This window comes from Lagenorhynchus albirostris, chromosome 4 (assembly GCF_949774975.1).
Source record: "Lagenorhynchus albirostris chromosome 4, mLagAlb1.1, whole genome shotgun sequence".
Classification (NCBI taxonomy): Eukaryota; Metazoa; Chordata; class Mammalia; order Artiodactyla; family Delphinidae; genus Lagenorhynchus; species Lagenorhynchus albirostris.
In genome coordinates, this window is record NC_083098.1 from 107,487,976 (window position 1) to 107,502,486 (window position 14,511).

At 42.0% G+C, this 14,511-nt stretch overlaps 1 protein-coding gene across 2 annotated transcripts in view; it reads left to right on the forward strand.

Annotated features, from left to right (window-relative positions):
- Positions 1-673: 673 nt before the first annotated feature.
- BOD1L1 (biorientation of chromosomes in cell division 1 like 1) overlaps positions 674-14,511 on the forward strand; it is a 54,616-nt gene continuing 40,778 nt past the window's right edge. For both annotated transcript variants that reach the window (XM_060148505.1, XM_060148507.1), the window contains exons 1-5: positions 674-991; positions 6,070-6,194; positions 10,586-10,776; positions 11,260-11,874; positions 12,458-12,607. In XM_060148505.1, the coding sequence (XP_060004488.1) occupies positions 755-991; positions 6,070-6,194; positions 10,586-10,776; positions 11,260-11,874; positions 12,458-12,607 (1,318 nt within the window). In that variant the 5' untranslated portion in view covers positions 674-754. The remainder of the gene's footprint in view (positions 992-6,069; positions 6,195-10,585; positions 10,777-11,259; positions 11,875-12,457; positions 12,608-14,511) is intronic.

Here is a 14,511-nt window from a genome sequence, read left to right on the forward strand (position 1 = left end):
TTGTCTTCACGGATAGGAAGGAGGTGCTGGAGGGATCGGGTTCTAGACCACAGGCACACTCGGAGAGCAACGGGATGCTCAAGAGAAAACGGGATGGGACGGGGAGGAGAGAGACAGGAGGCCCCTGGAGCTACCTGCCTGGAAGAAAAATGGGCAGGATCACAGAGTGAGAACGAAGAGGGCTACGAGAGTTTGGACTAAGCAGTTCTACCAACGGCTCGCATGTCTACGGATGCGAACGTCTATGGATCTCGACTGCTCCGTGAATCAGGAGCAACAGCATCAGGCCTAAACGCCACCGCGGTTGTAACCAACCAACGGTCAACGTTTCGCTCCCCCGCCCCGGCCAGGTGCTAGACGGCGCCCAGTCGGCCCTCAGGTCCTGGGGGTCGCGTGAGTCAAACGCCCGACTGTCCTGGATTCCAGACCTAAGACCCGCGCGCAGAGCCCGCCGCCCGCCGCCCGCCGCCCGCCGCCCGCCGCCGCTTCCCACACGGCCCAGCCTTGCGAGGGCGCCCGCAGTCGGAGGCTGCTGTAACTGGCCCCTCGCGGCCCCCGTAGCCGGACCTTCGTTGCTATTGTCACCGCCTTTTCCTCCCTTCCCCCGGTTCCCTTTCACTTCCGGGGTTGCCCTGGATCCGCTGGTTCCGTAACAACATCCCGTTGGCTTACCTCAGGCGGCGGGACCTGTGCAGCCGCCGCCTGCCAGGAGCGCCGGCCGCCCGGGCCCGCGCCCTCCCCGGCCCAGACCGCCATGGCCACCAACCCGCAGCCTCAGCCGCCTCCTCCCGCGCCGCCGCCTCCCCCGCCGCAGCCGCAGCCGCCGCCGCCGCCGCCCGGCCCCGGTGCTGGCCCGGGCACGGGCGGGGCGGGCGGCGCGGGGGCCGGCGTCGGGGACCCGCAGCTCGTGGCCATGATCGTGAACCACCTCAAAAGTCAAGGGCTCTTCGACCAGTTCCGCAGGGACTGCCTGGCCGACGTGGACACCAAGGTTCGGGGCGCGAGGTGCTGCGGGCGTGCGGGGACAGGGGAGGACCCGCGGGCCGCCTTGATGGGCAGTCTTCCACATCCGTCGATGGGCCGGCGGCGCCTTGGCTTCCCCTGCCGAGGCCCCTCTGAGGCGCATCTCCCGCCGAGCTCCCTGTGCAGCCGCTTCCTCTCTGAGCTACTGCTTTGTGCCCGGCACTGTGCAAGGCACGCTGTGTTCATTCATTCGCTTAGCCTTTCATTCGTTTAACAGACTAGCGTTAAGCACCTCCAACGTGCCAGGCACTGCTTAGGTGCTGGGAATGTAGAGGTGAGCAAGACGGAGTCACTGTTCTTTTGGAGACTCTTTTGGAAACATTAACGTTAACTGTGCTTTCATCTCTGATTCCCCCCCCCGCCATGTTTACTTTGTATCCAAGTTATTTTTGCCTTCTCTCGAAGATTTCTGGCAAGGATCATATCTTTGTCCTTTGCAGAAATTACTAAGTGGTAATGAATCAAGTTATTTGCAGTGTGCATTGCTGGACTTTGTGAGGGGTGCAGGAGTGAAGAGGCAGAGCTGGGGAGATCAGGACTTTTGTTTCTACCGATGACTGATTTAGGTAGCTTAGGCCAAATCACTTCTCTAAAGTGAGAAGGGAGGTGGGGTGAGGGGTGAGGAGCAGAGAAAACTGAGGAAAGGATGGAGGAGGGGGGCAGCAGATAGTGAAGTGGAAGAAGGACTGGACAAAAGAGTGAGTTCTGAAGAGTAAGTGGTAGAAGGGAAAGGTCAGCACGGTGGTTTCTTGTACAAAAAGAGTTAGGGGCTAGGAAGGGGAAGGGATTTTATACCAAATGTCAAAGTAAAAGGAGCATTGGCAGGAACAGGTAAACTTAGCTGGTTCTGCAAGGGATGAGCAGAGGACACCAGGAAGGAGCACTCAGTGAGGTGAATGGAAACCCAGTAGGGTCTGGAAGCAAGTGAAGCAGGAAGCTTCTGCTGGAAACAATTGTTTTGTTTTTTTTTTCCTTAGGTCTGGTTTGGTTCACTGCTTTTAGAGTTTTGATGGGGTGAGGGTTTTCTCATAGTGTGTTCAGCTGTTCTAAAGAACCTCGTTTCTTTGAGAAAAGTGCTTTGTGGTGAACTGCGCACAATTCCTTTATCTTCTCTGGGAAAACCTTCCTGACATGTGGGAACATCTTCCCTTTTAAAAACTCTGGCCCACCTTGTAGACCAGAAATGGAATGTGCCTTTTTTGAGTTGTCAGAGTTTCAGCACCACAGAAAATTCAGTTTACTTGGGGATATTTATCTATGTAGGAAGTATTGATATGTAGTTTTCTCACTTTTAGAGAATATGCACAACGACCTTTTTGAAAATAATGCCTATTGCCCCTTCCTTCCTTCCTCCTTCCCTCCCTTCTTCCCTTCCTTCCTTTCAAAGGACATGGCCAAGTAAATGTTACCCAACTAAATAAAGCTGGTTACTTGTATCCAGCAAGTAGAAATTTCACTTTGCTGTTCTCAGAAACCTACAAATCTGTGTGTTATTGTGTATGCAGATTGAAAATTTAATATGCTGGTGGTGGGGGCGAGGGGGCTGCAATGTCTAAGGCTCAACTTTTTCTTCATCCCCATCCCCACTGAGTGTTATTGCTGTATCTGTAATATCCCTGCCAGATCCTCTCAAAGTGGAGTCTTAAAACATTTCTTGGGCGGGAAGGAAGGAAGCTCAGGGCTTTGACAGTCTAATGAAAACTAGGGAAAATGCATATGTTCACATTAACGTGCAGCCATAAGATCCAGCTAATGGCGAGGCTCCTCTGCTGTAGACTACCAGTTCCCAGACCCCTGGAGCAAGCTGAGAGGTTACAAAGCCGTTCTGACCCCTTTGCACTGAGTAGAGTATGAGGAGGGAAAATCAAGAGAGGCCCATCTGTCTGTCCCAGGCAGGGAGCTCACTGACCAAGTAAATATGGCACCTTTCACCCCAGGTGGTAAAGGCCAATTTTTGGATACATTCTCAGTTATAAATGGCTCCTGGTCACTATGATTATTGTCTATTTCTTTTTAGATTCAAAAGGAAAATAGAAGACAGAAATATATAAGTTTATTCACCCAACAAATACTTATTATGTACCAGGCATTGTTTTAGGTGCCAGGGATATAGCAGTGAACACAAAGTCCCTGCTTATATGGAGGTTGAATCCCGGCAGAGAGAAACAGACAATAAATAATATGTGAGAGGTTCTATGGAAGAAAGAAAGCAGGATGGGGGTGGAAAGGATTGCTGATGTGTTTTGAGTAAGTTGTTCAGGGAAGATTTCAATGAGATGACATTTGAGCCATAACTGAAGGAGCTGTCCAGCTATCAGGGCTGAGGGTTCCAGGTGGAGACCACAGCAAGTGTGGAAGGCCTAAAGCAGAACCTACTGAGGGAGAAAGTGACAGGAGGTGAGGTAGAATTGCTGCTCCCTCCCTCCCTCCCTCCCTTCACAGATCTGTCTGGCCTTGGAAGCCTTTGTAAGAGTTTGGCGCTTACTGGAGCTGAGAAGCCACTGGCAGGAGTTGAGCAGAAGAAGGACATGATCTGACTTTCATTTTAGATAGCTTGACCTCGTATAATTATTAAGTGTCCCCTTTGCACCCAGTCATGATCTGGTTTGGACAATAAATTGATATGGTTACCCTAATTTTAGAAGATTGGCACTAGCTGCACTGTGGAAAACAGACTTCCGATAAACAAGGTAGCTCAGGGAGGTCAGCAACAATAATCTAGAAAGGAGATGAGAATGCTCTGGACCAGAGTGGTAGCAGTGAAGCAGGAGGGAAGTGGTCAGGTTCTGGCTGTTTTTTGATGCTAATGCTGACAGGATTTGCTGATGGTTTTGGAAGAGGGGTGGAAGAGAAAGGGAGGAAGGAAGCAAGGAGGACATCAAGGCTTTTGACCCGGAGCACTGGAGAAGGAAGAAGAGATAGATAACTATTCCCAGAAGGGTAATGGAATCTAAAATATTTCTCTAGTCACTAGGCTTTTGACCTAAAGTAGAACTTAGCAACCAGGAGAATTACCTGTTGTAGTTCAGATTGAAGCTTGTTTTATGGGGCAACTAGAGTGCTAAATTTGTTGTGATATTTGATCCTAACTGTTTCTGAGATTTGGGAATACTGCAAAGAAGAATTATGTTTTAGAATCATTTGGGGAGAAAATTAATTTTCATTCACATTGGTTTTGGATAAATGGAGAAGAACATGAAAAATGATCGTGAGACCATTTTTGGTAGGATTGAACATAGGTATTAGCAAAAGTCTGGAAATTGGAAGAGATGAAGGGGTGTCACAGAGGGATAAAATCTTTATCATCTGTGTTACCTAGATAGTTACCCAGTCATCTCACCTGACAATGACTTTTCAGTTGCTTATCTGCCTAGAAGTTGGAAAGGTGTGTGGAAACAAAGATTGAAAGAGTGGAAGGAACAGGCTTACATTTCAGTAGGGAGATAAATATTCCCCCTCTCCCCAAAATATAGTACAACACAAGAATTACTTGAATGACAGTATGTATAGGAGATAGTTGGTACGTGGGAGAAGGGCCACGGAAGCCTACCCTTGGGTGTCAGGATGACTTCACAGACTTGGGTGAACTCCAAAAGTGAGAAATTTGCCAAATGGACAGGAGAAAGAATGGTAGGTGTACAAGATTGAAGGCATGAGAATTTATCACTAGAGAATTAGCTTTGAAGGGTAAGGGAGCAAATAGCAGAAGACGAGGCTGTACAGTTTTGCTTAAAATCATTCGGAACACTCAAACTCATCTACGTTAAGAGCCACATAAAAGAAAGATATAAACAGCATGACATGTGGGGGACAGCTTGGAGGAACGAAGCATGCAGTCCTGACTGAGTGGTCAAACATTCCTTCTAGGCAGCATCCTTTTAGGATGAGATGACATAGTATGTGTCCTCTCTCCTGCTTCCCTTATGTCAGGAGTGCTCAGCTGTAGCACAGCTGACATTTTGGGCTGGATAGTTCTTTGTGTGGGGGTCTGTCCTGTGCACTGTAGGATATTCAGCAGCATCCCTGCCCTCGACACACTGGATGCCAGAAGCAACTCCCCTTAGCTGTGAGAATCAAAAATGTCTCCAGACGTTGCCTGATGTTCCCCCCCCACCCCGGGGGGGAGGGGGGCAACAATTGCTTCCAGTTACGAACTGGTGACCTACATCAAACTTAATGCCTAGCTCCAGTGGTTGCCACTTCATAATTTCTCTTGAATCCATGTCTTTCAGCCTGTTTTTGCCACCCCAGTACAGACCTTTATTATTGTAGTCATTGCATCCTTTCCTGAGTATATTTTGTGTCTGTTTACTCTTTCACTGTAGGAAGATTAAAAGCTTTATCAGAAAGCTTTTAATTTATCAGAAAGTTTTCATCAGAAAGCTCAGCTATCACATATCACTCTGCTTATATGTGTTGTGGGTTCCCGTTCTCTATCCCATAATTCCAGACTTCGTATACAGGTCCCCAGATCCTTCTAGGCCCTGGCCCCAAGCTCTGTCTCCAACTACATTTCTCTGCTTTTTTATAGTCTCTTCTCCATCCAAATTGGATTTAACAATGTGGGGGGCTCCCTAATGCTCCTGACCCCACATTTTCTCACCTACTTGCTCTTATATTGTTGGGTGTACCTGCAAGGCCTGCCTTTCCTGGTCCCAGCTGCGTTGTGAAACTCAGGTGCCACATTCTCAATGAAGGCTTACTTTCTCTGCTCTTCTCCCTTTCTTTGCTCCAAATCATCTAACAGTAACACTTACTGGTATCTTATTTTCTAGTCCCTTGTCTGTAAATAGAAGGTATGTCTGTCTTCTTTGTATTCCTCATCTCCAAACATATTGTCTTAGACAAAATAAATGGTATTTGAATGACTCTGAAATTATCCTAAAGCAGGATTGTCATAAGCTGTGAAACTTTGTTGCCACATTGACACTGTAATCTAAGAAATGTTTAACACTGTTAAAGATACTCAAATTCCTGAGACTATCGATATTGTATAACAATGGAGATTTTTTTAACATTTATGTCTTTTTTCTTCTTTCTTTCTAGCCTGCCTATCAGAATCTGAGACAACGTGTTGACAACTTTGTTGCAAACCACTTAGCAACTCATACGTGGAGTCCGCACCTCAATAAGAACCAGCTAAGAAACAATATTCGACAGCAAGTGCTCAAGTAAGCCTCAGAATTGCAGAGTTTCTACAAGGGCTTGAGAATGTCACCATATACTTTGCCTGAAAGCAGAGACATTGTGCAGAAGTTTGTTCACCTGGTGATAATTTTGTCAAGTTTGGTGTGGCTACTTTATATTATGATACAGTGTGATTTTAGAGTAGGTGCTAATCACTTCACATTTCCCCCATAAATTTAACAGTCTGATTTCTCCTGTAGACCTTTGGAAATATTGAGGGAAGGGAATGACAGCGTGACTTCAAAAAAAAAAACCCTCTAGATATGATATGAATAGATGGTTAATGCCAGATAGGTAAATATATCCTATACAGTTACATTCACAGTTATTCTCTTGGCCCTAAAAGAGCAGGGTTTATTATGCCTGATTTACAAATAAAGACATTAAAGGTCACTGAGATTAAAACATTTTCCCCTGATTTGAGGCTGTGTCTTCTGTGTTCTAATATTGCCCCTCTCCTTTTCTTTTGTCTTTTTACTTGCATTTTACTGTGATTTTACCTGTGCTTTTTAATGATGACATATCCAAAAAAGGTGGGAGAAGTGCATTTAGACATGTCGGAGTCATTTTTTGGTAAACATAAAGAGAGTGAAAAGCTGGAATGGTTAGAGGGACCTAAAAAAATCATATTTATTCCCCCAAAAGCAGATTAACAATATTATCTTGTTCTTGAATATAAGTATTTGCCAAGACAAGAAGACTTGGACCCTCTCTCCCTGCTTCACACCCCAAAAACGTGACTACATTGTTTAAAAACTGCCTTAGTCTCCCTGCCTTGACAAATATTTACGAAATGTGGCTTTTAAACAGTTAGACAAATGTTTTTACAGCTGTTACATCTTTTATTTATTTAATTTATTTTTGGCTGTGTTGGGTCTTCGTTGCTGTGCATGGACTTTATCTAGTTGCGGCGAGCGGGGGTTACTCTTCCTTGCGACGTGCGGGCTTCTCATTGCGATGGCTTCTCTTGTTGCAGAGCACGGGCTTTAGGTGCACGGACTTCAGTAGTTGTGGCACACGTGCTCAGCTGCTCCACAGCTTGTGAGATCCTCCCAGACCAGGGATCAAATCCATGTCCCCTGCATTGGCAGGTGGACTCTTAACCACTGCTCCACCAGGGAAGTCCCTATAGCTGTTACCTCTTAATTCCCTCTTGTCCCTCAGGAACCTTGCACACCTACCTAGTGTGCTACTCCATTGATAGTTCCACCCAACAGGAAGCCCCACAAATAAAACTTTACACTCTGACTCAAAGATCCATTTAGCCACAGGTAATACTAGATACTAGGAGCCTGGGGGCTCAGACTCTGTGTCCTAGTAAATAAGAGAAGAGGGAAATTTGACAATAGCTTTGTTGTCTGCATTTTAAAGGATGTTCAGGAACCTATGAAAGAATCCAGGTAAGATGAAAGATGCCATTAGAGGGCTGCATAATAATACCTTTAGGGAAAAAGTCAAAGCCTTTCCTGTTGGGTGGCAGGCCTGGGGTGGGGGTGGCTACTCACTTCCAGACCTTCAGGAGAACAATAACCAAAATAGTAGGGGGATGGGAGGCTAAGGGTGGGATGGGGGAGGGAAACTTACTGACACTGTCCACACTTGCCGAGCACTGTCAGGCAACAATTTGCATATCTGCTTCCCTCTCTCAAAGGAAAACATTGCTTTAAAAGCGCAAGGGTAGAGTCTTGGATTCTTTTTTTTTTTTTTTTCCATATATTGAGAGACTAAATGGAAGGCAAATTTCCTGGAATTTACTCCTTAGCATACAGAACCTATAAGGTAGAGAAGCAGTCATTTATTTTGTTCTTCAAAGGGAACTAAACTCAATCTTGCCCATGTAAAATCAAGCACTTAAAATTGTTGTTGTACCAATATAAGGCATTGTTTTCACAGAATCTTGTTTGGTGAGAGATTGCTGGACACGTCAGTAGAGGGTTCTTGTGACTGTCAGCAATTAACACTAGAGCAGTCCACCGATGGGTGATGAGGACTCTCTAGAGACGTTTTAGAACGGGAAATAGCTGTCTCTTGGGTAATATAGGCGTTGCTCTTACTGGGATATCTGTATATTTTCTTCTAGCTCTGTTATTTATTTTTAATAGAACTGTTCTCTTATTTAAATTCCATTAGTAAATTTATGTCTCTTAAATAACATGTTAAAGTTTCTTAAAAGACTAGTTGTATCTAACTAATGGTATAAGGGATGGACTATCACCTATAAATACAATGTCAGACAGTTTTTCTTACATATACTTTGAGAAATACTCAGTTGACTCTTAGATTGAACCGTCTACAATTGCCATTTTTGTAGGACAAAATAGTCTAATATCAGCAGTTTTGGATGGTTCAGTTTAATAGCCAGTCTGCCAACTCAATAGGCGGAAAAAAGTTTTATTTTATTCTATTTATGCATTCGTTTATACAACAAAACCTAAAAATACTAGGGAGCTCAGAAATAATGACCTTAACTGTACAGTGTTTAAAAGGAAGACAAGGAAGTAGCTTTAACCAAGACAGTGCCAGCTGCTGGCATTTTGGCTTTGCCCTTGAACCTAGAAGTGTGGCTGCTTCTTCCTCTGGTGAGGCAGCTCTGGCCACACCTCAATGAAGTGAGCCCACGAAGAGCAATGTGGTCGCTAGCACTGGCTTCCGTTTTTGTTTTTCCTTTAACATCTTCATTGGAGTATAATTGCTTTACAATGCTGTGTTAGTTTCTGCTGTATAACAAAGTGAATCAGCTATACATATACATTTTTAAGATCAGAGCTGACCTCTGAGTGAGAGTAGACTAAAGTACACCAGGGACCAGAACATAGGCATCAGGGAAAGAGACTGAAGCAGTAATTTGGAGGTAGGTGGGTTTTATTTTTTATTTTGTGCCTTTGTGCTTGTGCCTTAAATCAAAACATTTTTCAGATTGCTTGTCATTGCTTTTTTTCCACCTGCTACATTTTAAAGACACCTCTAAGATGTAACAACAATGTTTTCAGGATTTGCTTTTTTTTTGTTTTTTGTATTATATCTTAGAACTTTAGAAAGCAGGTTACCTACTTTGGGCAGTGTTGACTCATTTTTCTCTATGGCCCACATAAGTGGAATTATAGTATCCCAGGCCTGCGAGGTGCCTCAGGAAATGAAAATCACAGCCATCCTGCACTCCAGACAGCGCTGCACTCAGAAATAGCATTGCAAAGTATAAGGAGAGACACCTCACCCACTATGCAGGGAGAGCCTGAGGCCTCGGAGCTGCAGAAGACCAGCACCCCACTCTCCCAACTCTATCCAGGGAACTGTGACTCCTCAAGTTCTTTGTTAGAAAGGGATAAGGTGGAAGTGTGTTTCTTCAGATAAATTCATGTCATCTTATTTTGCTCAGACACCTTTGTGATTTTCTGCACGTTTCAGACTTTACTGTCCCTTTTGCTCCTCTGTCTCTTATGTATGATATTTCTTTGTGCACTTTCTTCCCCTTCTCTTCTCTGGAAATCAAGCTTTCCTTAGGAAAGCTTTCGCAAATAATGTCAGACATAGCTAATAATAATAATATCCTACTTTTTTCCTACAGTGTATGGTGTGTTCTAGTGCCTACCATGTTGTATTTTGTTTGTGTCTCTCTCTACCACCAGAACAGGGACCAGATCTGATTTGTAGTGGCCCAGTGGCTAGCATGGTGCCTGTTGTGTAGATGCCACTCGTAACATAATTGTTGAATGAATACATCATTTAGTTTTTATAGCAAGAAGATAATAAAAGGAAGGCCAGAAATCTTAAGTTTTATTTTTGTTCTTTTAAAGTTTTTTTTCTTTTTATTTTCCTTTTTTGTAAGTTTGGTAAAATTATACTTTGTTTATATTCTTCAGTTTTACTGGAGGCTCTAATACTTACAAGAGGCGTACATTTTTCTGGTAAAAAAAAAAAAGAGGTTGCAGAATCCATAGATTTATTTTATACCCAGAGCTCAGCTTTAATGATCATTTATTCCTATCACTAAATGATCACTAAGGTCATTTCGTGAGATAAGCCATGGGCATGATTGAGGTAAGATAAGCATCACCTACAAGCCTGGTCTTTAGGTAATGTGCTGTGTCTAGTTCTAAGGGTATTTTGTTTTGCTTTTGTTCTGTCTGCCTTAGTATTGCCACTGGTGACACAGTGGTGGGGAGTTTACATATTTTTTTGCAGTATGATGTGTTAAATGCCACTGTATTGTGAAACGTATTTTCTTTTGTGTATTTCTGTATATTCCAAGTGAATGGATTGGAGGCAATTTAAGGTTGAACATATATGTAATAGATATGGCTTTACTTAAAAGTAATTAATGCAAATAATGTAGTATTATCTTTTTCACCTTTCTGTAAATTACCCTGTGTTTCAGATCAGGAATGTTGGAGTCTGGTATTGACAGAATTATTTCTCAGGTTGTGGATCCAAAGATTAACCACACGTTCAGACCTCAAGTGGAGAAAGCTGTGCATGAGTTTTTGGCCACGCTAAATCACAAAGAGGAAACAGGTGGCAGCACAGCCCCCGATGATGAGAAACCAGACTCTTCCATCATTACACAAGGTGCTTTGCTTTTACTCTTGGTCAGTTCCATTGCTTTCGTTCTTGAACTGAGTATCAAGTTAGGGGTATATAGTTCTTTAAAACATTTATCTATTTGGCTACTCTAGTGAAATTATATTTATTTTAATTATTACCCAGATTCTTCAACTGGCATAACATTTTTTTTTAATGATGAGCATTTTAGTAATGTACTGTGTGTGTGTGTGTGTGTGTATGTGTGTGTTTCAATAGAGGGGATAATTAAAATAATTAGAAAACACATCCTTTTTCTGAGAACTAGACTAGTATCACATTTGCTGGTGCCTTTCCTAATATACTGTATTACAGAGGTAGAGAATTTAGAATGTGTTAAGTACTAGCACCAGTACCTGAAAGTCTAAAGGTGATGTGTCATGTGAAGATGACAGTGGCAAGTGGCCTTGATTCAGCAGAGGAGTTTACCTTCTGCATAAATTTATTCTAAAACATGTCTTTCCCTCGAAGGTGTCCCTGCCCCTGGGGCCAGTGCAAATGTGGCCAGTGATGCCATGTCAATCTTGGAAACCATCACTTCTCTTAACCAAGAAGCTAGTGCTGCCAGGGCTTCGACAGAAATGTCAAATGCAAAGACCAGTGAGAGAATATCCAAAAAACTCCCATCTCAGCCAAGCAATGAGACTACTGTTGAGAAAGAGAGAACTTCAGAGGACACGGCTGATAAAGAAAAATCTACACCTGACTCTGCAGGGGAAGGACAGGAAACAGTCCCTAAGTCTGAAGAATTTAGTGATCTCCCTTGTCCAGTTGAAGAAATTAAAAATCACATAAAAGAAAGTAATAGTTCAGTTCTGCTAAATAAGGATGTTCAACAAGAAAGCAGTGACCAAAAAAATAAATCAACAGACAAAGGTGAAAAGAAGCCAGATAGCAATGAAAAGGGAGAAAGAAAGAAAGAAAAGAAGGAAAAGACTGAAAAGAAATTTGATTACTCAAAGAGGAGTGAAGATGTCCAAAAAGTAAAAGATGAAAAACAAGCAAAGGATAAAGAAGTAGAGTGTTCAAAACTTCCCTCAGAAAAAAACAATAATAAAGCTAAAACCAGCGAAGGGACCAAAGAAGGTAAAAATTTGGAAAAATCAACAACAGTTTAAAGAACAATGAGTGTCCATTGGGGGCACATCAGATTTGCTTTCAAATTTTAATAAAATGTATTTGATACGTGTGTTTTAAAAGCCTGAAAACTCATACCCTCTTTGCTAAAAGATGAGCAATAAACATTTGTATATTTCTTTCCTATACTAATTTACCAATTCACAAAGTAAATGAACAGAGAAGTTCTAAACCTTATTATGTAACTCGTAATTTATTCATATACATTATTCCAAGCAACTTAATTCATAGTCTTTAAAATATTACATAGTAAATATTTCAGTTCCTTACTTAAAATTTCCTTTGTTTATATCATTCAGACCATGAATTACGAGTTTCATTAATTTTACAGGATAATTTGCCTTTGTATTTTCTGCAAACAACTGTACCTTATTTGATATTGGTTACTAATGGTGAGGGATTATTTCTGAAGTTGAAGTTCTTTGACAGTACATTTAAACCAGAAAAATTTAAATGTAATTTAGGAATTGGGTGCTGTGTGTATTCTTATATAACAAGATGATTTATTTTCTGTTATATTTCCTTCTTGAAGATTTCTCTTTGATAGATTCTGATGTGGATGGACTTACAGACATCACAGTTAGCTCTGTCCACACCAGTGACCTTTCATCTTTTGAAGAAGACACTGAGGAGGAAGTTGTAATGTCTGATAGCATGGAAGAAGGAGAGATTACATCAGATGGTAAAGCATTTTACTTAATAATGCCTTTGTGAAGCTTCGCATTGAGCAGTATTTGTATATTCAGATGGCTGTATCATGAAAGGCAGTGTGGTACAGCGGCAAGAGCACGGGACTTTATAGGTGGAAGATTTGTTCCTGAGTCCCAGCTCCGAGGTTGTCTGTCTGAGCAAGCTTGGTAAGTTATTAAACCTCAACAAGCCTAGGTTTTCTATCTCTTAACTCCATTCCCTAGGATTATTATAAAAGATGAGATCTTGTATGAATTTGCCATGTGTCAGTGGCACAGTCCACAAGACTGCCCTCATGTTTGACACCAATTGCAAATTCGGAGTCCCCAAGACCACCTTTAGTTTTGGTAATTGACTAGAAGGACTCACAGAACTCATTGAAAGTTGTTAAACTCATAGTTATGGTTTATTACAGCTAAGGGACACATTAAAATCAGCCAAGGGAAGAGGCACATAGCCTATAGAGTCTGACAAAGTTCAAACACAGAGCTTCCACTTGTCCTTTCTTTTTTTATTTTATTTTATTGAATTATAGTTGATTTACAATGTTGTGTTAATTTCTACTACACAGCAAAGTGATTCAGTTATACATACATATACATTCTTTTTCATATTCCTTTCCATTATGGTTTATCACAGGATATATTTTTTTAACATTTTATTTTATATTGGAGTATAGTTGATTAACAATGCTGTGTTAGTTTCAGGTATACAACAAAGTGGTTCAGTTATACATGTATCTATTCTGTTTCAAATTCTTTTCCCAATTAGGTTGTTACAGAATATTGAACAGAGTTCCCTGTGCTATACAGTAGGTCCTTGTTGGTTATCCATTTTAAATATAGCAGTGTGTACATGGAAATCCCAAACTCCCTAAGTATTCCTCCTCCCCCATTCTTCCCCCCTTGGTAAGCATAAGTTCCTTCTCTAAGTCTGCAAGTCTGTTTCTGTTTTGTAAATAAGTTCATTTGTATCATTTTTTTTTTTTAGATTCTGCATATAAGCAATATCATACTACATTTCTCTTTCTCTGTCTGACTTACTTCACTCAGTATGACAATCTCTAGGTCCATCCATGTTGCTGCAAATGGCATTATTTCATTCTATTTAATGGCTGAGTAATAATCCATTGTATATATGTACCACATCTTCTTTATCCATTCTTCTGTTAATGGACATTTAGTTTGCTTCCATGTCTCGGCTATTGTAAACAGCGCTGCAATGAACGTTGGGGGTGCATGTATCCTTCCAGACCATGTTTTTGTACAGGTATATGCCCAGGAGTGGGATTGCAGGATCATATGCTAGCTCTGTTTTTAGTTTCTTAGGGAACCTCCATACTGTTCTCCAGAGTGGCTGCATCAGTTTATATTCCCACCAACAGTGTGGGAGGGTTTCCTTCTCTCCACACCCTCTTCAACATTTATTGTTTGTGGATTTTTTGATGATGGCCTGGTTATGTGAGGTAATATCTCATTGTAGTTTTGATTTGCATTTCTCTAATAATTAGTGCTGTTGAATATCTTTTCATGTGCCTCTTGGCCATCTGTATGTCTTCTTTGGAGAAATATCTATTTAGGTCTTCTGCCCATTTGTCGATTGGGTTGTTTTGATGATATTAAGCTGCATGAGCTGATTGTAAATTTTGGAGGCAGATCCCTTGTCAGTCACATCATTTGCAAATATTTTCTTGAAATCTCTGATTGTCTTTTCATTTTGTTTGTGGTTTCCTTTGCTGTGCAAAAGCTCTTAAGTTTAATTAGGTCCCATTTATTTATTTTTGTTTTTATATCCATTACTCTGGGAGATGGATTGAAAAAGATATTGCTGTGATTTATGTCAGAGAGTGTTCTGCCTGTGTTTTCCTCTAAGAGTTTTGCAGTGTCCAGTCTCACA